The sequence below is a fragment of the Microcebus murinus genome, chromosome 1 (genome assembly GCF_040939455.1).
Source record: "Microcebus murinus isolate Inina chromosome 1, M.murinus_Inina_mat1.0, whole genome shotgun sequence".
NCBI classification, from domain to species: domain Eukaryota; kingdom Metazoa; phylum Chordata; class Mammalia; order Primates; family Cheirogaleidae; genus Microcebus; species Microcebus murinus.
The window spans coordinates 115,469,693-115,492,478 of record NC_134104.1 but is presented as its reverse complement, the minus strand read 5'-3'; the positions used below and the strand labels follow the sequence as shown (position 1 = coordinate 115,492,478).

At 34.0% G+C, this 22,786-nt stretch overlaps 1 protein-coding gene across 2 annotated transcripts in view; it reads left to right on the top strand.

The window, feature by feature from the left end:
* The window catches only part of RASA2 (RAS p21 protein activator 2), a 117,036-nt gene that overhangs the window by 76,414 nt on the left and 17,836 nt on the right, over positions 1–22,786 (top strand). The window contains exons 10-19 of one of the 2 annotated variants that reach the window (XM_076005021.1): positions 1,563–1,719; positions 2,025–2,173; positions 3,128–3,242; positions 3,674–3,748; positions 4,989–5,112; positions 7,336–7,442; positions 12,760–12,843; positions 14,649–14,726; positions 18,400–18,473; positions 19,017–19,123. In XM_076005021.1, the coding sequence (XP_075861136.1) occupies positions 1,563–1,719; positions 2,025–2,173; positions 3,128–3,242; positions 3,674–3,748; positions 4,989–5,112; positions 7,336–7,442; positions 12,760–12,843; positions 14,649–14,726; positions 18,400–18,473; positions 19,017–19,123 (1,070 nt within the window). Of the gene's footprint in view, positions 1–1,562; positions 1,720–2,024; positions 2,174–3,127; positions 3,243–3,673; positions 3,749–4,988; positions 5,113–7,335; positions 7,443–12,759; positions 12,844–14,648; positions 14,727–18,399; positions 18,474–19,016; positions 19,127–22,786 lie in introns of both variants that reach the window. The other variant, XM_076005019.1, reaches the window with a different exon arrangement.

Genomic DNA, 22,786 nt, shown 5'->3' with positions numbered 1-22,786 from the left:
CAAACTAAACTCCCTTAGAGGTACTTCTGAATCAAACAGGCTTATTTTCTGTTATCTCATTGGCCATATCTTTAAATCACTCTTTCTCAAATCAGAGAATGACATTCTGAAGTTTGGCCTTCTAAGACAGGAGTTCCTCTTTTGGGGAGTAGTGACATAATTTCCATGTAATTTTTTCTTCTCTATTATCCATCTCTTCATCCTTTACATTTTGCTTGATTAATTCTCTGGTTCTCTTTTCTGTCTTTATCTTTTCTTTCTCCAAGCTAATAAATATTCTATTAAATTCTCTCTTCCATTTTTAAACAAATTTAGTGTATTAAAGGAGGCCATAAGTGATAAAAATTAAATATCAAAACTACTGATACTTTCCTTTATAAAAAGCATTTCGGCTAAATAAGTGAAGGGAAGAATGAAAGAATTATAAAATTATCATTTTGATGATTAATGGCTCTAGGCAGTGATCATCAGTGGCTACTAATATTGCAAAAAGAGAAACAGACTTTTGTGCCTCTTGGTGGAACTATACAACACTATCAATGAAGTGTTCTTGCCAGAACATCAAATCTGAATCTAACCAAGCCTCCAGATCAAACTACCAATATATAGGATATACAGAGAAGACAAAGGAATATGGTAATGACATTCTGAAGGTAGATAGCAACAGAGTTAACACAGTCTCAAATGTGGATCAGGACGAACTACCTGATTGCTTGGGAGTTTGGGGATAATCTATAAATTAACAGAGACTTAAGAAAGCTGTTAACCAATTATAGTCTATGGACCTTATTTAGATTTGAGCACAGTGTTGAAAATCATTTATAAGTTGGGGAGAATTTGAATACTGAATAATAATGATTTTTTTTAAATGATATATGAAATTTTAAGATACGTGGAAATTGCTTTAAAATAATGCAGGAGTGGGATAGGAGAATGGTTGAAGATATGGCTAAAATATGATTAGTCTTGAGTTGATACTTGTTAAAGCTAGGTAATGGGTATGTGGGCCTACTATTCTCTTTACTTTTACATGTATTTTTAAATTCCCTTGATAAAAAGTATATTTGAAAAACTGTTCAATTTCTGGTTTTGGTAATACAGACTTAAGTTCAAATTTTTACATATAAAACTTACTTTAAAACAAGGTCACTTATGCCTTCTAGTATGTCTTATCTATTTCAACTAAATGTTTGTTTCTTAAATTTAGTTGGTAAAGAATTATTTTTGATAACACAGGATTTTAAATGTTTTACCTTTTGTTATTTTTTTCTAAACTTGCAAGCTAATCATACTTTTATACAACCCCTTTGAGATCTTAATTTTTGTATTATCTATATTTTTTGTTTCCTGAATAAAAAAAATCTATTTACAGCTTTCTAGTCCAATATATAAATAATAATAAGTTTCTGAAGATGAGAAGCCTGTTACTTATGAAGTGCCCTAACTGTAAATACTAAGTTGACATTTTTGGTTTAGTTTTGGTTATAGCTTAGCTGTTTACTTACCTCACTGGCTTGGATGCTCATTACCATCTCATGGAATTGATTATATTTTTACTTTAGGTACTTGCTACAGCCCAGAGACAATGGCAACAAGTCATCTAAAACTGATGACCTGGGGTCTCTCCGATTAAATATATGTTATACAGAAGACTACGTGCTTCCATCAGAGTACTATGGTCCTTTGAAAACTTTGCTGCTAAAATCACCAGATGTTCAGGTACATTGACAATCTTAAGGATATGATTTAATATAAAAAGGCTAAAATAATTCTGCAAATGATGAGGAAAAGATTTAGAGTATCAAGTCTTATTAATACAGTAAATATGTGTGTTTGTGGGTGTGTTATTTACTGTGATTCCAATGTGTGCTCCAAATATTAGCTCTGATAAAAATGTTAAAAATTAAATATTATTATGTATAATAGTTTTAGTTCATGAACATATTTTAATTACAGGTTAGTGATTGAACATTTAATCATGTTTCCTTGATTTTGTGCTTGTTTTCCACCTTTCTATATTCTAGCCAATATCTGCCTCAGCTGCTTACATTTTGGGTGAAATATGTCGAGATAAAAATGATGCTGTTTTGCCTCTTGTACGATTGCTGCTGCACCATGATAAACTTGTTCCTTTTGCCACTGCTGTGGCAGAATTAGACTTGAAGGATACACAGTAAGAGTTATATCTTATTAAGTATTAATTTCATGTTACCTTAGTTTGACAGATTGTTTTTATAGTCTGAGTTCTTCTGTATTGACTGTCCTTACATATAGTAGGCTGAAACAAAAGGCAAGTAACAAAAGGCAGTTCTTTAAGTTATCAAAATGTATTCACCAACCATAAGGATAACAATTAACAAAGGATTTTTTTACACAGTAATGAAATTTCTTTTGTTACAAATCTGCTTCTTAGTGTAATGATTCATGTATCATAAAACACCATAGCAGAAGTTTTTTGTTTTTTTTAACAGAGACTCACTCTGTTGCCTGGGCTAGAGTGCTGTGGTGTCAGCCTAGCTCACAGCAACCTCAAACTCCTGGGCTCAAGCAATCCTTCTGCCTCAGCCTCTGAGTAGCTGGGTCTATAGGCATGTGCCACCATGCCTGGCTAATTTTTTCTATATATATTTTTAGTTGGCCAATTAATTTCTTTCTATTTATAGTAGAGACGGGGTCTCGCTCTTGCTCAGGCTGGTTTCAAACTCCTGACCTCTAGCGATCCGCCTGCCTTGGCCTCCTAGAGTGCTAGGATTACAGGCATGAACTACCATGCCCTGCCCAGAAGTTTTTTTTTTCTATCGATTATGTATCACTCTTATGCACATGTATGGCATTCTAAAAAGCAATCAAGTAATTTCCTATTCCCATTATATTCTAATACTTGTTTTATATGTACACATATATGTATACATATACTCCACCTTTTTGGTTCATAAATGTGATTTTCTTTTTTCTTAAACTGATTTTCACATACTTTTGGTAAGTTTGAAAAACCTAATGGCAGCAAGCTTTTAAATAGATGGTAAAAATTACCAAAATTGTATATATAACCAAAGTCAGATATCTCATCAGTTTCACAGCCTTTGTTTACTACACTTGGTTTCATCTATTTCTATTTCTATTTCAGAGATGCAAACACAATTTTTAGAGGAAATTCCTTGGCTACTCGATGTCTGGATGAGATGATGAAAATAGTGGGAGGGCACTACCTGAAAGTAACATTAAAACCCATTCTGGATGAGGTACACCATATACCTCCAGTAATAATAGTTCATGGCTTTACTGTAGTGTCCCTTGCATCAGATGATCTACTATTGGGAATGGTATATCCATTCATGTATTACTGAAAAAAATAAGGCTGAACACTTTAGAAATAAATTATTTACTTTTATATTGATGAATCTTTACTGAAAGAGCACATTGTAGGGTAATGTATGTAATTATTTCTTTGTTATGGATTTCTATTTTAGCTAGAGTTTTGACTATAAATACTTTTTGGTATAGTTTTTAAAGAAAGTTGTATATATTATATATGATATCTCTGGATGAGGATTTTAATCTTTGTTACAGTTTTAATTTTTATAATTAACTTACTATCAGAAAAATATAATAGTTATTTTCATTTTGTCAAATTATTTATAAAAGAGTATTAACTGAAAAAATTATTTTCTAGATATGTGAATCTTCAAAATCCTGTGAAATCGATCCTATTAAATTGAAAGAAGGAGATAATGTTGAAAATAATAAGGTAAGTTCTTATTATATTTATAACTCCATTAAAATTGGTCTTAATTTTGTACCTGTCTCCCATTTACGTTGTAATAATGCTATCTGGAGGGAAGTAGTGCTGTTTGTTTATTCTTTACATAAACCTTTATTATTAACAGCATTTCCTGGGACTAGTTTTAAAATGTTATTTCCTCAATGGTTTCACTTTATTTTTGTTCTTGATTATCTCTGTCTCTAGTGACAATAGTGGATTTAGGCTGTATCTAGTTGTAGCCCCCATTCTGGCTATTCCTTTGGGGTCAAACAGATCAGGCTAAGTGGCACAAAGTCTTGGTCAATCAATACTTTTAGTTGCCTTTGGGAAAACAGTGATTGTGTTAGGGTCACAAGTTTTCATTGCAGTGGATTACAGTGTCCTAGTGTCCTTGTGCTTGTATATTCAAGTTATTTCCTTGGTTTCCCTTTGGATCATTTTACTCCCTGTTGCTTCTTGTGAGGTTTATTCATATATTCTTATGTCTAGCAATTCTAAATCTAACTTACTAAATTAGGGCAGTATGTAAATTATCCTTTAACTCTGCAGTCCCCAACCCCCAGGCCACAGACTGGCAGTAGTCCTTGGTCTGTTAGGAACCAGGCCTCCCAGCAGGAGGTGAGCAAAGTGATCTATCAAAGCTTCATCTGTATTTACAGCCACTCCCCATCCCTCCCATCACCTCATAAGCTCTGATTCCTGTGAGATCAGCAGCGGCATGAGATTCTCATAGGAGCGTGGACCCTACTGTAAAGTGCGCATGTGAGAGATCTAGGTGTGTGCTCCTAATGAGAATCTAATGCCTCGTAATCTGAGATGGAGCTGAGGCGGTAATACAGATTATGAGCAGAGCAACTGCAAATACAGTTAATAATTTAGCAACTGCTAAATTATTAGCAGAGAGTTTTGACTGCACAATAAATGTAATATGCTTAAATCATCCCCAAACCATCACTACTCCACTACCCCCACCATCACCACCACCCCCATCCACCCACCACCAGTCTGTGGAGAAATTGTTGCCCATGAAACCAGTCCCTGGTACCAAAAAGGTTAGGGACTGCTGCTTTAACTGAGTGAGTTTGGAGAAGGGAAGCAGGCCTTTAGAAAATACTAGATAGTGACTACCTAATAAATCTTATTTTCATTACATACTTCTTTCATAAAGGCTTTTGAAGATGTGTGAAAGTCAAAATCTTAATGTTTACCTTTTTAAATCCTGCAGGAGAATCTGCGCTACTATGTAGACAAGTTATTCAGTACAATTGTAAAATCAAGTATGAGCTGCCCCACTGTAATGTGTGATATCTTTTATTCTCTAAGGCAAATCGCTACTCAGAGATTTCCTAGTAAGTGCCTTGTTTTACTAAACAAGCCATTTCTGTTTCTAAATTTGATTTTTATAGGTATTAATTGTATATTTGGTTTGTGTGAAATGTTTGAGGTTTATAGATACAGTCTTTAGTTTTTCAAAATGAATCTAGCTTTTTCATATGAATCTGATTTTTCTTACAATCTCAAAACATATATTCTACTTTATTTCAGTATAATGGCAACTTTATACAAAGAGCAAATCAAAATCACCATTAGGTTTAAGAAAGGCAAAAATGTAGAACTATAACATTAAATAAGTGTAAACAATTATACCAGATGCTTCCAGTTGCATGCATTCAAATAACAGGAATCTTTAGTTTCATACAATTAACTAAATTTAACAGTTTGAAAATACTAAGGTTTTAGTGGAGAGATTTTTACAGAAATGATTTTAGACATTAGAAACATTTCTATTGCAACATACATAGAATTTTGAGGTACATATATCAGTAACTAGCCTACTTCAATTTTGAAAAAGTAGCTATGTCCAGGTTTTGCTTAGAAGCATTTCATAAAATTAAGAGTCACTATCAGTGACCATCAGTACTTGGAATTATTCTAATTTTAATGCATCTCTGATAAGTAAATAAACTTGCTATTGCTATCTTTCGAGATCTGCGTATAATGGGGGTGGGATTGGTAAGGTAAGTCAGCTACTTAAATTATCAGTCTTAACCAGATATACGAAACTGTAAATTTATTTTGTAACCATCTCAAAAGATTTTGCTATTTTATCACATTCTTATAAGTATGTGTTCACATGTGTGCACATGTGTACAGCTAACCGCTCTTTGCTAAATTTACCCAATATTAAAGTGGTGGGTCTGAGTTGTTTAACATATAGATAAATTAAGATCTAGATGTCTTTGCTAATTATAGTAAAGACTCAGTTAACTTCAAATAAGTGTACTAAATCTAGGCTTCATAACAAAAATAAGGGGAGCAAAGATAGTAACACATGGAAAGGTGAAGTACTGATTGAAATTATGTTTTTAAATAGGTCATGATAACCACATTGATTACTTAGTGAACAGGCACTGTGCTAAGCCTACATTATCTCCTATTTTCATCTTCACAACACCACATGAGGTAGTTATTGCTCCTATTAGATAGATAGATATTAAACTGAGATATAGAGAAGTTGAGTAACTTTATGAAGATGACATGGCCAGCAGGGTCTCAAACCTGCTCTTGGCCTACTCCAGAGCACATGCTACTAATCACTGTACTCTAACCAGTGATCTTGGCTTTAAATCTGCTTTAGCTGTTTAATTCTTGTTTATATAAATGACTGAAAATACAATGTATTTTTTTTATAAATGCAAATATATCTCCTTAACTATCTTTTTCTTGGCTTAAATATTAATGTATTCATATCCTCAGTAGACTACAGTGGTAACTGTTGCCATAAAATATATTCTCTGATTTGTTGTTCTTCCGGTCCTGGGGGTGATGGAGGTGGAGGGGGGTAAGGGATAGGCAGCTGGTGAAAAGCAAGTATTATTAAAAGAGCAACAAATTAAATGACTTGTTGATGGTAACCTATTGAAAGACTTAAAAGAGTTAAAACTCAAACCAAACCCAGAGATTCTTTCCCTCACCATCTGCTTCTCCACCATCTGATTATTGGTGAAGTATTGACTCCAGCCTGAAACAAAAGGTGTAGGTGAATGATCAAAGCCACAAGGAGTGTTCAGTTCATTTGCATTTTTATATGGAATATTGATAGCTTTTTTAAAGTAAAAATTTCTGCCTAATTATTTTTATTGCATAACCTTTGATATTATCAAGATTTTTAGGGGAAAATTGAAACGACCTAAAAGTGAAAGCAATCTTGTATCCTAGTCTTAAGAGATTCATTGGTACCACTAGGTAGTGCTAGATACCGCTTTTATTTTTGTTGTAATTTCAGGAGTCTCGCAAATGAGGAAAGAAGTATTTCTCAAATTAAGATATTTCTGAAAACCTAGCAGCTTTACCTTTTATTTTCTTTATTCTTTTGGATTCTTTGTTAGTCATAGGGTTTTTTCTTTTGATTTAGTCATAATCATTGCTATCATTTCATCAACTCAGTTCTTACTAGACAAATTGTATTGCTCTCCTATTTAGTTTGTTTTTTTATATATTTTTTACTTTTATCATCTTTGCTTTTCAATTCAGTGTTTTTGTGCATGACATTTCACCATTTTTTTCTGCAGATGACCCTCATGTTCAATATTCTGCAGTGAGCAGCTTTGTATTTCTTCGTTTCTTTGCTGTAGCCGTAGTATCACCTCATACTTTTCATTTGCGACCTCATCATCCAGTAAGTGTTTGTTCTTCTCAAAGCTTTATTCCATTTTTATTTATTTTTATTAAAATGAAAAGGTAAAATAGGCCAATTTCACTTGGCCATGTTTTCTTATAACTGATACTTAAATTTACTCAGCATTTCTCTTGGCCATTTCTGTCTTTCAGATGAGACTAAAAATTCTATTTTTCATTATTAAAAGATATTACACTAGTGATGTTAACTGTTGAAGGTTGGTGATGAGTACAAAGGAGAATTATTATACTTGTCCCTCTGCTGTTACATATATGTTTTTAAATTTCTAGAATACAAGGATTTTTTTCCATTTAGTTATTAAGTTTAGCTTTGTTTTTTTTTTAAAAAAAATAGAACCTGCTTTCCTAATTTATTAAAGTGGTTTAATCTTGCAGATATTTTTAAATTTCACAGAAATTTGAAGAGGAACTCTTTTGAAAAGTGTAGGAACTTTTATTGGAACATAATTTGTTTGATATCTCCATATTTTTACTGGTTATTCACATGAAGTGATATTGTAAACATATGAGATTTAAATTTTTTTAAAGCATATATAATCTGTTTATTCGGCAGTACTATTTGATTACTGAAATCTAAATCTCCATTGCATAGGTTTACATGTTTTCTTAATATTTAACCTTTTTCACTCGGATGTCGAGTGTGACTCAACACGGTTAGCAAAAATTATAGAGATTAAAATTACTCTTTGAATGTATCAATAATTTGAAATATAAAAAAATCCAAATAAATAAGTTTGTATGAAAAGAAACTCCAGTTTCTTATTCTACTGCCGTGCTTTGTAAAATCTGGGGTATTTAAAAAATTAAATCCCAAGTAGAATAAAGTAATCGAGAAAAAAGCAAGCGAGTGCAAAGGGTTAAAATTCTTTTATTATTTTTGCTATGTATATAATTAATGAGATTCCTTCTCATATAGTGTATTTTTGCTGATTCTTTAACCTTTTATGTTCCAAATATTTTATAATCCTATATAATTGTTTTTAGTTGCTGATTTGTATAACAGATAATAATAGCCAACATTTATCTAGTGCTTACTTCAGTATTAGGCTTTGTTCTAACTACTTTATGTGTTTTATTTAGTCCTCCTAGTAACCCTATGTGATAAATTCTGTCATTATCCCCATTTACAGATAAGAAAATCATAATACAGTAACTTCTCCAAACTCACACAATAAATAAATTATAATTTGATTTTACTTAATTTGAACTGGATTAAACTGGGATTCTAACTCAGTCAGTCTTCAGTCTGTGAGCTTAACCCTGCTCCTTCCCAACCTCTTACACAGGCAGATGTTCAAGTACCTATAATGTATCAAAACATAATGCTCAGCAGCAGAGATTCAGTAATGAGTAAGATACTCCCTAAGGAAACTTGCTGTCGACAGGAGTTGCCCATTGAATAATGTAGTGTAGGGAAGACATGTGGATTTTAAACTGGTTTCTGAATGCCAGCTCATCCTTCTGGATAGCTGCACAACACTGCCACTCATTTAACTTTGTGAGAACTGAGTAGAACCATGTTGCAGTGGCAGCAGCACACCCTTTCTTGCCAAAAGATAAATGCTCTGTGAGTAACTACAGCAGAGAGTGGGTCAGTGTCATTTTGTTCACAAGGCTGTCTTTTCTGTTGCTATGTTACTAAAGCTATACCAAACTCTGGAGCAGTGAAAGCTTGGTAACAGCATTCTTGACATAAACAGAACTCCTACCTCTGAACTTGTGACTTTGCTTTGTTTTCAGACTAGGATTTGCATATTCCGGTAACAGATGTTGAAATAAAATCCTTCTAGCCACAAACTGCATTTGAGGTCACTGTTTTCCATTCAGTATACCAAAAGGACTACTTCAAAACTGTCATATAATTTTGTTTGCTTTTATCTCTACTTTTATCCCTACTTTTTTAAGAACCTTTCAATCTAATTGAGGAAATAGGACAAACGCATAAGATGTACAATCTAAAAAATACTACATACATAAATCTAGAACTAATACCTGATTACACTGAAAAAAATAATTAAAGAACATAAAACTAGCACCTGATTAGTACCAAATATTAGCATTTTTCTTCGGCATTAATACCAAAGAAACTGAAAGCAGGGAATGACCCCAGTGACCTGGAGGTGATAACATTGTCAAGACTAGTATCGAAAGTTTCAGAGTGGTTGGGGAAGGTTGTTCGATTTTATATTTAGATGTTCTTTGAATTTTGAGAAACCAGTTTTAGTAGAGTAGAAGAAAAGAAAATCAGATTGCAGAAGATTAAGGAATAAGTAGTTAAAATGCAGTTTTACCTAGGAAATATATCAAAAGTGAGCTTGCCCTGCTGCAAAAAGACATCAGCAAATTCAAGCATGTACACATGTGCACACATACATATATGAATGAATATTTGAAAAAAACAAACAAACAGTAATTCCAGCTTGAGCAAGAGCGACACCCTGTCTCTACTAAGAAAACAGAAAGAAATAAGGTGGACAACTAAAAAAAAACATATATATATATATATGAAAATTAGCTAGGTACGGTGGCACATGCCTATAGTCCCAGCTACCTTCTCATTCTGTCCCCCATTCTTTCACTGATAACTCCTTTTAAGACCCAGCCAACGCAGACTTCTCTAACCCATTAGTTTGGGTTACATGCCTTTCTTACACATGCCTATATCATCCTTTGGCTCTCCCTGTCATGGCATTTGTCATACTGTTTTACAATCATCTGTTTATAATCTTTGTGGATTATTGATACCTTAAGAGAAAGGCTGGATCTTTTTCAGGTTTTTGTATCTCAAGCACATGGCAGTTTCTGGGACCAGTAAATACTCAGTAACTGTTTTTTGGATTTGTTTTTTTTTGAGACAGAGTCTCACTCTGTTTCCCAGGCTAGAGTGCTATGGCGTCAGCCTAGCTCACAGCAACCTCAAACTCCTGGGCTCAAGCAATTCTTCTGCCTCAGCCTCCCAAGTAGCTTGGGACTATAACAGGCATCCGCCACCATGCCTGGCTAATTTTTTCTATATATATTTTTAGTTGGCCAAATTAATTTCTTTCTATTTATAGTAGAGATGGGGTCTTGCTCTTGCTCAGGCTGGTTTCAATTCCTGACCTTGAGTAATCTGCCTGCCTTGGCCTCCCAGAGTGCTAGGATTACAGGTGTGAGCCACCGCGCCCGACCCTCAGTAACTATTTGATGAATGAAAGATGGTAGCTCAGAAAGGGAGCTTGTCATATGATGAGTCTTTCCTAAATTCAGAAAACCTATGAATGGAGGGGAAGAGATCAGCAGAAAGGGAGAAATTAAAGAGAGGAGAGGGCTTATAAATGCCAGATTAATATCCTGAAGAATTCAGAAAGAATGTCCTTGCTTGGTTGGTTGGTTGGTTGGTTGGTTGGTTGGTTGGTTGGTTGGTTGGTTGGTTGTTTTTTAAGAGATAAGACCTCTCTCTGTTGCCCAGGCTGGAGTACAGTGGCGCAGTCATAGCTCACTGCAGCCTTAAACTCCTGGGCTCAAATAATCCTCCTGTCTTGGCCTCTTAAGTAGTTAAGACTATAGGCATGCAACACCACAGTGACTCATTTTTTTTGGTTGGGTGGCAGGTGCGGAGACAGGGTCTCACTATGTTGCCTAGGCTGGTCTCGAACTCCTGCCCTCTAGTGATCCTCCCACCTCACCCTTCTGAGTAGCTGGGATTATGGCTGGGATTATAGGTGAGCCACTGCACCCAGCAGAAAGAGTATCTTCAAGAGAAAAAGTAATGGAGTTAGCCTTGGAAAAAAGAATAGCTGTCCCTTTGAAATATTATGTTGAATCATATGGCCCAGATGAAATTAATTTATTTTAATCAAAAATAGCCAAGTAATAGCAATTTTATGTGCTGCGTAATGTAAGGAGAAAATAGGACATATGAATGTATACCAGGTTATTTTGAGGTGAGAAATTGAACATTTCTGTTGAATTTAATAAATATTATATAATATCTACTAAATACTGGTGCCAGAGTGCTAGATAACTAAGGTCCTGGTCATCCATGAAAGGCAAAGTCACCAATGAAAAATTACGTTGGCAGATAGTGGCAGGAGAAAATTTAGTACAGCTTGTATTTATATTACACCAGGAAATCAACAGTATCTGAATGATGTGATTGTCAGATAGTAGTCAGGGCCATGTAAACAAACCTCTGATATGCAGAAATTGTATAAAATATGCTTTGTTATTTTTTGCTTGAAGTAGTGACCTGAAACACTTAAATTTGAAATAAAAATTGAAGAGGGAAGTCTTGGTGAAATTCAGTTTAATTTGAATTTGAACTAGGACATCTTTAAAAATTCATTTTCTTCAAAGGCAGAGAATTGTAGGGATCTTTTATCGATATCATGAAATCCTGGAGGTTCTGGCTAAAATATTTTCTGAATAATTTTAATTTAGTTGTGTAACTGTTTCATAAGTATTATCATAATGATCATATCCCAGATATTCCCTGTTTTCCACATTGCCTTATATCCTGATCATCTCTTCCCCTTCATATTCATTGCCTGTTTTCAATGTGGGGATCAAAATACTAAGAAATGCCTACCAAAAACTAAACTAAAGCTTTTTGTATCTAAGTTTTTCTCGATATGTCTTTAGATAGAAGATTCTATTCACTTGACTCCCTAAAACAAAGAGGGCTCATGAGGGAACACTAGTCAATTTTATTTACATTTACTTCTTTCAGGTAGACAGGCCTGAAAAACACCATGGATAATAGACCCAAATAATTGCCCCCTGTAAGATTCTATATTACAGGGCAACTTCTCATTTCCTAAGGTGCATTAGGGTCTTTGCTTCCATGGTGACAAGAGTTGATTGCATAAGCCATATAAAATATTGAATATGCTTAGAGGTAAGTTGAACACATAAAATTCGGAAAACTTAAAACTGACATTTTAAGTTATAAGGTAGTAAAAGGTAGATGCCTTTTACATCCCAAGCTGTCAGGTAATCCAACTGGTGATACTATACTAAACAACTTATTTATCTGTAATACTGATCAAATTATGGCTTTAAAAAGTAAGACATTATTAAATGAAATTACTTTGGGAGAAATTGTCAATTACATATGGTTTATTTAGTCTCCTAATTCCTTAGTCCAGTGAGTTTTACTCAGTCTTAGCTAGATTTTAACTATGTTGGTAGTTTGAATGAACATTTTTGAGTCACTGTTTTAAAGCAATATAGCCCATTGATTCTATTCTACTTTTTATACAAATTATATTTCTTGAAAACTTAATAGGAGTTTTGGTCTTCTTTACATTCTTTAGGATGCACAGACAATTAGAACATTAACTCTCATCTCAAAAACCATTCAAACTTTGGGAAGCTGGGGAAGTCTATCCAAAAGCAAGGTAAGTCTTTATATCTTTTATTTTATTGTCACACTTCTAAATGTTGTTATATCCTCTGATCCTTTCTTCTTCACTTACCTTCTTCCAAATTAAAAACAAAACAATACTGAACAATACATATATACAGACACAATAGCTGCCTTTTAGGTAGATATGGCATCCTAGTCACCTATTAAAGAGGACAGTTTCTTTTTTTTTTTATTTCAGCACATTATGGGGGTACAAATGTTAAGGTTACATATATTGCCCATGCCCCTCCCTACCTGCCTGACACCTGATAAATGTCATTCCTGTATGTCCACTTAAGTGTTGATCCATTAATACCAATTTGCTGGTGAGTACATGTGGTGCTTGTTTTTCCATTCTTGAGATACATCACTTAGTAGAATGGGTTCCAGCTCTATCCAGGAAAATACAAGAGATGCTATATCACCATTGTTTCTTAAAGCGGAATAGTACTCCATGGTATACATATACCACATTTTATTAATCCACTTATGTATTGATGGGCACCTAGGTTGTTTCCACACCTTTGCAATTGTGAACTGTGCTGCTATAAACATTCAAGTACAGGTGTCCCATTTGTAGAGTGTCATTTGATCTTTTGGGTAGATGTCCAGTAGTGGAATTGCTGGATCAAATGGTAGATCGACTTGTATCGCTTTAAGGTGTCTCCATATTGCCTCCACAGAGGCTAAACAAGTTTGCACTCCCACCAGCAGTATAGGAGTGTTCCTATCTCACCGCATCCATGCCAACATTTATTATTTGGGGACTTTTTGGTCAAGGCCATTCTTACTGGAGATAAGTGATATCTCGTTGCAGTTTTGATTTGCATTTCCCTGATGATTAGAGATGTTGACCATTTTTCATATGTTTGTTGACCTTTATTCTGTCTTCTTTTGAAAATTTTCTGTTCATGTCCTTTGCCCACTTTTTGATAGGGTTGTTTGATTTTTTCTTGCTGATTTTCTTGAGTTCTAAATAGATTCTAGTTATCAGCCCTTTATCGGATATGTAGCTTGCGAAAATTTTCTCCCATTCTGTGGGTTGTCTGTTTGCTCTCTTGACAGTTTCTTTGGCTATGCAGAAGCTTTTTAATTTGATCAGGTCCCATATATTTATTTTTATTGCTGCTGTGATTGCCTTAGGGGTCTTCTTCATAAATTCTTTGCCTAGGCCAATGTCTAGAAGAGTATTTCCAAAGTTTTCCTCTAGGATTCGAATAGTTTCACACTTAATGTTCAAGCCTGTTACCTAGCGTGAGTTGATTTTTGTGAGAGGTGAAAGGTGTGGGTCCTGTTTCAGTCTTCTGCATGTGGCTATCCAATTTTCCCATTTATTGAATGAGGATTTTTTTTTCCCCAGTGTATGTTTTTGTCTGCTTTTTTGAAGATTAGTTGGCTATATGAGGATGGTTTTATATTTGGGTTCTCTGTTCTGTTCCATTGGTCAGTGTCCCTGTTCTTGTGCCAATACCAAGCTGTTTTAATTACTATAGCCATGTAGTATAGTTTGAAATCTGGTAAATTGATACCTCCTTAAAGAGGACAGTTTCATTTAAACTGATGAACCTAAGAGGGGAAGCCACTCTGTTAAGAAGATGAAGGAGTGATCTATGTATTGGTTTGTCTATGCCATAATCATCTAACAGCTTTGAAAGAAGTCTTCAGAAGCTCTAAGCCCTATAACTCACTGGAAATATTGAATCCTTTTAGGCCTTAATCCTCAGCTTAAAAATATAGTTCCTTATATTCTTACTTCTGGATTTAACACATATAAATGCTGTGTTTGTTTTTTCTTAGTCAAGTTTCAAAGAGACATTCATGTGTGAATTTTTCAAGATGTTTCAAGAAGAAGGATATATTATAGCAGTTAAAAAGGTATGATTGTTTTATTCTGGAAATGTTAACATTTCTTGTCATATAGCAGGGTAGAAATAACATTTCATATTATTCCTAGGAGTCCCCAGTTTAAAAAAACAATAATGTTTAAACTGTCCATCAAAAAGACTCCTTTTTTCTTCCTTTTTCCTCTTATACAGGCTATGTTTTTCAGCTGAAAAAAACTAAACAAGTTTTAGCAACAGCTATTTTTTCCAGTATATTTGTAACACCATTACAAATGTCTACGATTAGGATTTCTCAGAGCGTCACTATTGACATCTTGGGCCAGATAATTCTTGATTGTGAGGGGCTGGCCTGTGCATTGTAGGACATTTAGCACCATCCCTGGCTTCTACCGATTAAATGCCAGTAGTGTTTGACAGCCAAAATGCCTCCAGATATTGCCAATGCCCTCTGAGGGACAAAATTGCCTCTGGTTGAGAACTCCTGGTCTAGGGGTAAAGGCTTAATATTGTGCCTGATGTGTAGTGGTCACTAGCTATATAAATTTATGGTAGTAACCTGAGGAAAATTACTATAAATTAAAATGTACAAAAGCCTACAGTATATAATATCCTAACCTTGGATCTACAACATATAAAAATTACTGTACTTAAAAGTTGAAAATGTTTTGAAAGGATCTTTAATTTCTGAAGTCTATAGTCCTGAATCATTTAAACAAAATGTAACATTATTATAAAACCCTGAAAAGTTGTTTTGAAGTACATCTAAACTAGGCTTGAAGAAAGTACTATTTATATGTGGACTTTTAAAAAATTACTTTTATAGGGACTTAGTAAATGAAAGTGATTTAAAAAGTTAATGTCCATTGGAATTTTTTCATCTAGAATATTGCACTTTCAACCAAATTTTTAAGGCAACCATTGAAGGCTTTTGAGGAGAAAGTCTTTCAAAAGAATAGGCAAAGAAAAAGTTGTCCTTTAATCTTTAGGACATTATTGAGCCATTTCTGGGACAGTGTAGGCAGACTTTTGTTGGCAAGATAATGATGTGCTGTCTTTTGTTTGGGATTGTTTTTCCATGTTTTATGACCTAGGCTATTGTAACATCTGACTTTTTTTTCCTTATAGAATGTATAGAGTTGATAATATCAGCAGAGAAAGGATTTAAGGGTGCCAGGAGTTTAGTCTGTTCCTGATCCACCCTGAGTCACCCACTCGCATTCTAATGGACTGTTACCAGAATATGCCTCCTGTCTCAGATTTGGTTCTAGACTCCTAAACTGGCATAGAATATTTTGGCCTAATATCCTAGTTTTACTTATTATTTATGAGTTAAGTCTGGATATGTGTAGTGCTAGAAATGATAAAAGCTTACGAAGCCAAATTTCTCATTTCATATTGACACTTTCACTAGTGACGTTGACCATCACTCTTGAAGAAAATACTTTATAACTCCGAATTGTATACTATTCCCTATAGAGTTTAAGAAAGATAACCTGAATAGCTCTATAAAAAGGGTGACCCTATATTTTGGTGTCAAAACTAGGACACTTTGACTATTAATGATTATTTTGGGATAATAGGAATGGTCTTGTCAGGGATGGTTGTGAGCAAACTGGGACCTTTAGTCCCTCTGTTTTAGTCCATCTCAGTTAATGTGTTTTCTTTTAGTTTATATGTCTGTATTTAGCCCATAGTTCCTTAAAATTATAAATAAATTTATAAATATTTGTAAATCAGTCAATGGCATCAGGTAAATACTAAGAAATGAAATATTCAAATAACTCTGATACTTTCCATTAGTGGATGGTCCATTTGTGAGAATTGAAGATGTGATAGGACACTTACTTAGTTCCTTTAGCTTAGATACTTGTACTTGCATCATCCACATATAATGCAAAAGGAACCTTGTTCTTGTTTTTTCACTTACCAAGATTTCCTTCCAGCAAACTAGAAGTAAACATTCCATTTGAAAACCCCATAAGTATAGGCTCTGGTGGGCAACCTATAGCCAGTCTAGGAAAATTGTTCCTACAAATTCTACTTTACATCTGGCACTGGAGCCTCAATATCATCCCTACTGGAATGTGCTTTATTTTTAAGTCCTAAGCAGAACAACATAGAAAAGTATAAAGGAAAAACCAAGGAAATCAGACCTTCTCTGAGTTTGTAATATCCAAATAATGAACTAAACAAATGGATAGTTCATTAGGGGGCAAAATAGGATTCTTCTCTAAGAACAAAAATTATTCCTTGAACTGCTGATTTCCCTTTCCCATGAAGAAATAGCTACATGCTAGGAAGCCATGGACCAGTCACGGCAGCTTTTTATTTATTTATTTTTTGGGGGGGGTAGAGACTAGGTCTTGCTATGTTGCCCAGACTGGTCTTCAACTCCTGGTCTCAAATGATCATCTCACCTCAGCTTCCCAAAGTACTGGAATTATAGGCTGAGCTACCACACCCACCAAGGTAGCATATTTATGAAGTGAAATGCCCTTCCCTGGGTGAGTTGCCACTGCTAAAGATGGATACTGCCAATTTTATTGAGCTACCACATTCTCATATTCTCCATAGGAAGTTTATAAATGGTAATTTGATTTCCAGGTTATTAACCCACTCACATTTCATTTATAACTGTGAAAGACCATCTTTCAGGGTTAAAATCAGTTATGTGTAGTAGAAGTTAACAAACTCTTTTCTGTAAAGGGCCAGTGAGAAAATATTTTAGGCTTTGCTAGTCACATAAGGTCTCTGCCACATATTCTTCTTTGTTTTTGTAACGCTTTAAAAATATGACAACTACAAGTTGAATATCCCTTATCCAAAATTCTTGGAACCAGAAGCGTTTTAGATTTCAGGTTTTTTCAGATTTTGGAATATTTTCATTATATATGTTTCTACTAGTTGAACATCCCTGATGTGAAAATCCAAAATTTGAAACACTCCCGTGAGCGTTTCCTTTGAATGTTAAACTGGCACTCAAAAAGTTTTCGATTTTGGAGCATTTGAGATTTTCAGATTTAGGATGCTGAACCTGTATTCTTACGAAAACAGGCTGCAAGTCATATTTGGTCCACTGGACCATAGTTTGGAGATCCTTGACCTACAGTAAAGGTTCATAATCCTCTGTGTAAAATCTTAGAGACCAGAAGTATTTCAGAATTCAGTTTTTCAGAGTCTCAAAAGGTAATCAGTATATACTATATGTAACAGCTCCAGTGGAGCCTAGGGTAGCACCCCATAATCAAATACATTAATTTTTATGTAGCATAGTATTAATATGTGAATACTCACACTAAGTAAGATAAATTCAGATTATAAATAGCCTTACACCAGTTCAGGTTAAGTTATATCCCCAAATGAGTTTACTATGAATCAAAGATAAAAACAAACAAACAAACAAACTCTATTTTCAAAGCTTTATGTATTTCACAATTACAGTTAAGGAATTTTGGGTTGATTTATTTCTACAGGGAAATATATTTTGGGTTTTAAATAACTTAAGAATAAACTTTTTAAACTACCTGTCATTTGTAAATTGGGGACTTCTACAATCAAATAGTGCTTTGTTTTATAAATTACTATTATGTCTGTTTTTTAATATTGAATAACTTCACAATATAATCAATGACATGTAAGATAAACTGAATTGTTTATAATATACCTTATTGCACAGTGTAATATTTGCCCATTTTCCCATTTAGTTCTTGGATGAAATTTCATCTACTGAAACTAAAGAGACCAGTGGTACAAGTGAGCCTGTGCACCTGAAAGAAGGGTAATTTAATGAAATTAGAAATGAAAATCATGTTTCAGTATAGACATTAAGTACAAAAAACATGAGTCTGAGAGTGAAAGGATCTGGGTTTGTGTTCTGTGTTAGAACTGCCTAAGACATCAGTCAGGTCAGCCACCCTCACTATTCTACCAACTTTATGTCAAAAAGGCATGACTCCCTGGCCATACGGATCCAGAGTTTTAAAAGTTTTGCAATTATAGTAAGATTGTAGGTATTAGAGTGCTTTGAAAAAGTAATAGCACTATTCAGTCTTAAAGTAGAGTGGATATTATTGGAAGTTAAGAAAGGGAATCACTCATTTGGCCCTTTTCTGTATAGCACAAATAAGAATATTAAATTAAAACTTTATTCCCTTAGTATGGTCAGAATAAATACAAGAGTCATAGATGTCAAAGGTATTTTCATATATTTAATTAATCTTACACAGCTATTAATGTCATTTAAAGTCAAAGGGCAATTCTTTGTTTTGGATTAACTATGTTAATTTTTGTAGCTAAATGTTTATATCTATTACTTTGACAGTGAGATGTATAAAAGAGCTCAGGGAAGAACTCGGATTGGAAAAAAGAATTTCAAGAAACGATGGTTCTGCTTAACAAGCAGAGAGCTCACCTACCACAAACAGCCAGGTAGTTGTGTTTATGCTTTATTGTGGGGTTTTTCTTAGTTATTGTGAAGATTTTGATTTGATTTTTTTTTTTTTTTTTTTGCTGCTTAACGTAACTCCAGTAAATCCTTTCACTAATGTTACTATAGTTTATAGTTTCTCACAATGATATGTACACACTAAAAATGAAATAAATATATGACTAGCGACACCATGTAATAACATTTTTCTCACATTTCTTGTCTTGCTAAAAATGATGTTCCTTCAGTGTGCTCTGTTTTCTAAAAATCCCTGGTAAATCCTTGCTATTTTACAATCGGTGTATAAGGAGTAACAGTTAAACTTCTTAGGACTTGGAAGTTTCTTTAACTCTCAGAGCCAAATTATTAAGATTCAATACCTAATTGGTTTGCTGGAAAATATTAGCCAAAAATTCCCACAGTCGTATCATAGATTGTGATCCCTATATAATTATCAGATTCATTCTAGGCTGTTGGCCAAGCTAACCCCCTGAGATGGAAGGTTTAATAATTTGCCTCCTGAGAAAACAGTTGCCTTCACAAATGGGCTATTAGGTTATTAAGTATGAAATGTCCGATTTCTTTAAGTACTAAGTTTGACAGTTGGTATCTCTGACGTTTCACTTTGACACTTGTTTTATTTTTATTGTGAAGGTACATCTTCATTCTTTCAAACATATGGTTTGGCTTGTGATGATCTTTCAGATTTTTTTAGAGCAATTTTTGTGAAACCATGGATAAGTCAAAAATTCCTATTATTTTCGAATGTGAGTTCTGTCATGGGACCAGTATAGTGCATATAGCTCAGTGTCATAAAGTATTTGGGAAGGATGTGGCTAATGAACACACAGTAGATGGATGGTTTGAGAAGTTCCATCAGACATAGGGTACTTTCAGCAGAATCTAGACACATGTTAAGTAGAGTGCTTCAGTAGAGATTCTTGAATAGTAGAGTGATAAGAAAAATTTTTATTTAAATCTTCCTTAAGAAGGGCTTAGCCAGAATGACTACGTATGTCCAAATATATTAGTAAGATATAAGAAACGAAATGCATTTTATTTTTAGGCACACAGATAAGTTGGTATAGCATATGCATATTCAAATAACTAAAGATCAATAGGCTATGTACTTGCCCTTCCATACAGGATTTTTTTAAGCTAAGCATATTTTGAATGTTTTAGAAATTATACCTTATATTGACTACTATATAAATAGTCTCACTGAGGCATAGCATAGGTGCTAATTATTTTATATTAACAGTATATTTAAATTAAATTTAAGATAAGTTAGTCATTCTCTATAAATGAGTTATTTTTCCTCATTTAAAGCATTTTTAATCTAAACCAATATTCTAAAGTCTTTTTTGATTTATAATCTTCTTTAAGAATTAGATAGCTGTGGGCCCCATCCTTCTGGAAAACTGCATATACACATGAGGATTTCATAGACCTGAAGTCCATCCACAGTTCTCAAGTTAAGAACCTCTGTTCTATCCAGTGATTTTAAGAGGATAAAATTCTGTAGAATGATTAAGCTACTTTAAGTATAAAATAGACACATTAGAAGCTACATTGTTTTCAGGCCTTAACAAATTTAAGATGTTGGAATGACAATGGAGAAATGAGACATGAAGTTTTGAAATTATTTACCAAAGCCTACAGTTTTAAGCATCCATGTTTTTTGTTTTAACTATTTTGATGGATTTTTCCAAAATGTATTACATGCTTCCCTGCCTTCTAAAAAAAGAGTTCATTGAACGTAAGTTACATTTTCTAGATGACTTGGGGGGCTGTCATTGATAATATTAATTATTATATGGGACTCTGATTTAGTGATGTTTTCAGGGCTGCTTAAAGGTGTGTGCAGATGTTTACTCTAGCTAAATGCCTTTACTCCCCAGCTAAATGCCTTGAACTGCTATGCTTTTGTGTTCCTGTGTTTGCTTTATATAGTTTTTCTCTCTAAGTAAAGCTGTCCACCTTAAATTTCTTGTAATAACAGTGAACCATAATATACCGTCTTACTCCCATCCCTATCATCCACCTCCATTTTTTACTACTAATGTCCTGAGTGAGGATGCAGGTACTGTGTTTGTTAAAATTATACATAAGAATAAAAGGCTTCGAGTGAGGATGTTGGGACTTTGGCTTGTGAATAAAGTACCTGGGCTTGGCATTCTTTGGTTGTTCAGCAAATGTTTTTGCTTACTTCCTGTTTCCTTCTTGTTTCCTAGATATCCAAGACCGCTAGTTAGTAGTCTCTTGGAAGCTACACTTACTATATGACTTGGGTATCTGAAAGAATACCTCCCAAATTTTCTATAACATGGCTCTAAATCATTGAGTCTTTCATTCTGTTTTCCTGCTACACAATGGTATTCTGAATCAAATATTTCTACCACTCAGAATCAAATAATATGGCCATTTCCCAATTTCCGGGAAAAGGAATTAATAGAATTTTCTCCGTTTTAAGGATTTTTCTCCAATAAGTATAAAGTTTTGATGCCCACTTAGGTCATTGCTAACAAGCAATAATAAACAACTTAAGTATACATTTTAACATGTAGCAGGTGAATATCTGATACTCAATTAGCTATTAGTCCTGATTACCTTGGCAGTTTTTTTATGGGCCTCAGTGCTTACACTTACAGTTTTATAATACTGTACTGTAAGGTATTCATCTTCTATAAGTAAATGTTTTCCTAGTTATAAGTTATATGCTGCAAGTAAACAAGTTATTAATGTTCCAGCCTCTTCATCTCTTATCCAGCCTCATTTTTTATAGTCTCCATATGTAGCTTCACAAGGTAGTTCTTGGAGTTCCTTTAACTTGTACTCTTTAATAGTCATGCTTTTGCATTTGCTCTACTTAGAAATTCCTTTCTTTTCTTCTTTACCTGTATAATCTTGTCTTTCAGGCCCCAGATTGTCAGCTTTTTATGGAAGTTATTTTAAACCTCTGGCCACCTATTCCCTCACTTTGTTTCTTTAGCCACCTTAGCAATAACATCTGGTACACCGTGTGATCATTACTTTTGTCGATCTCTTTCCCTAGTTTTTAAGATCCTTGGTGGTAAGGATCATATTACTACTAGTGGCATAAAAGCATTTAGTAAGTATACGTCAAAGAACACCATGTATTCCACATGTGCTATCACCTGAATTACTTGTATAACCCACTGCTCTAGATTTCTAAAATTTATACCAAGCATACTAATAGATTATTAACAAATTCATCTTTGAAATTTTATTCTTATAGAAAAAGTAGCTCTTGTCTACTTTTGGGAGACCTGTTTTACAGACAGATATATATACACAACTTCCATGTAATATCAAATGTCCTAACTCATACAGCTTATAGGCAATGTAAAAGAAACTTCCATGATGTTTTAAACATAGATGCTCAATATATTGAAGTTGACTTGGTTTTCACCTGCTGATATTTTCACACATATGCTCTACAATATTTTTTTCTTTGGTAGCTAAAGAACTAAAATAAATCATTGATTCAATCATGCACTCAACAGGTGCTTTATTGGTGCCTTCTATATGCTAGACACTGTTCTAGGCTCTAGAGAGAACAATAGTGAACAAAACATAGCAAAATCCCTGCGTTTGTGGATCATATAGGTTAGTACTGATAGACAATAAACAACAACAAAAAA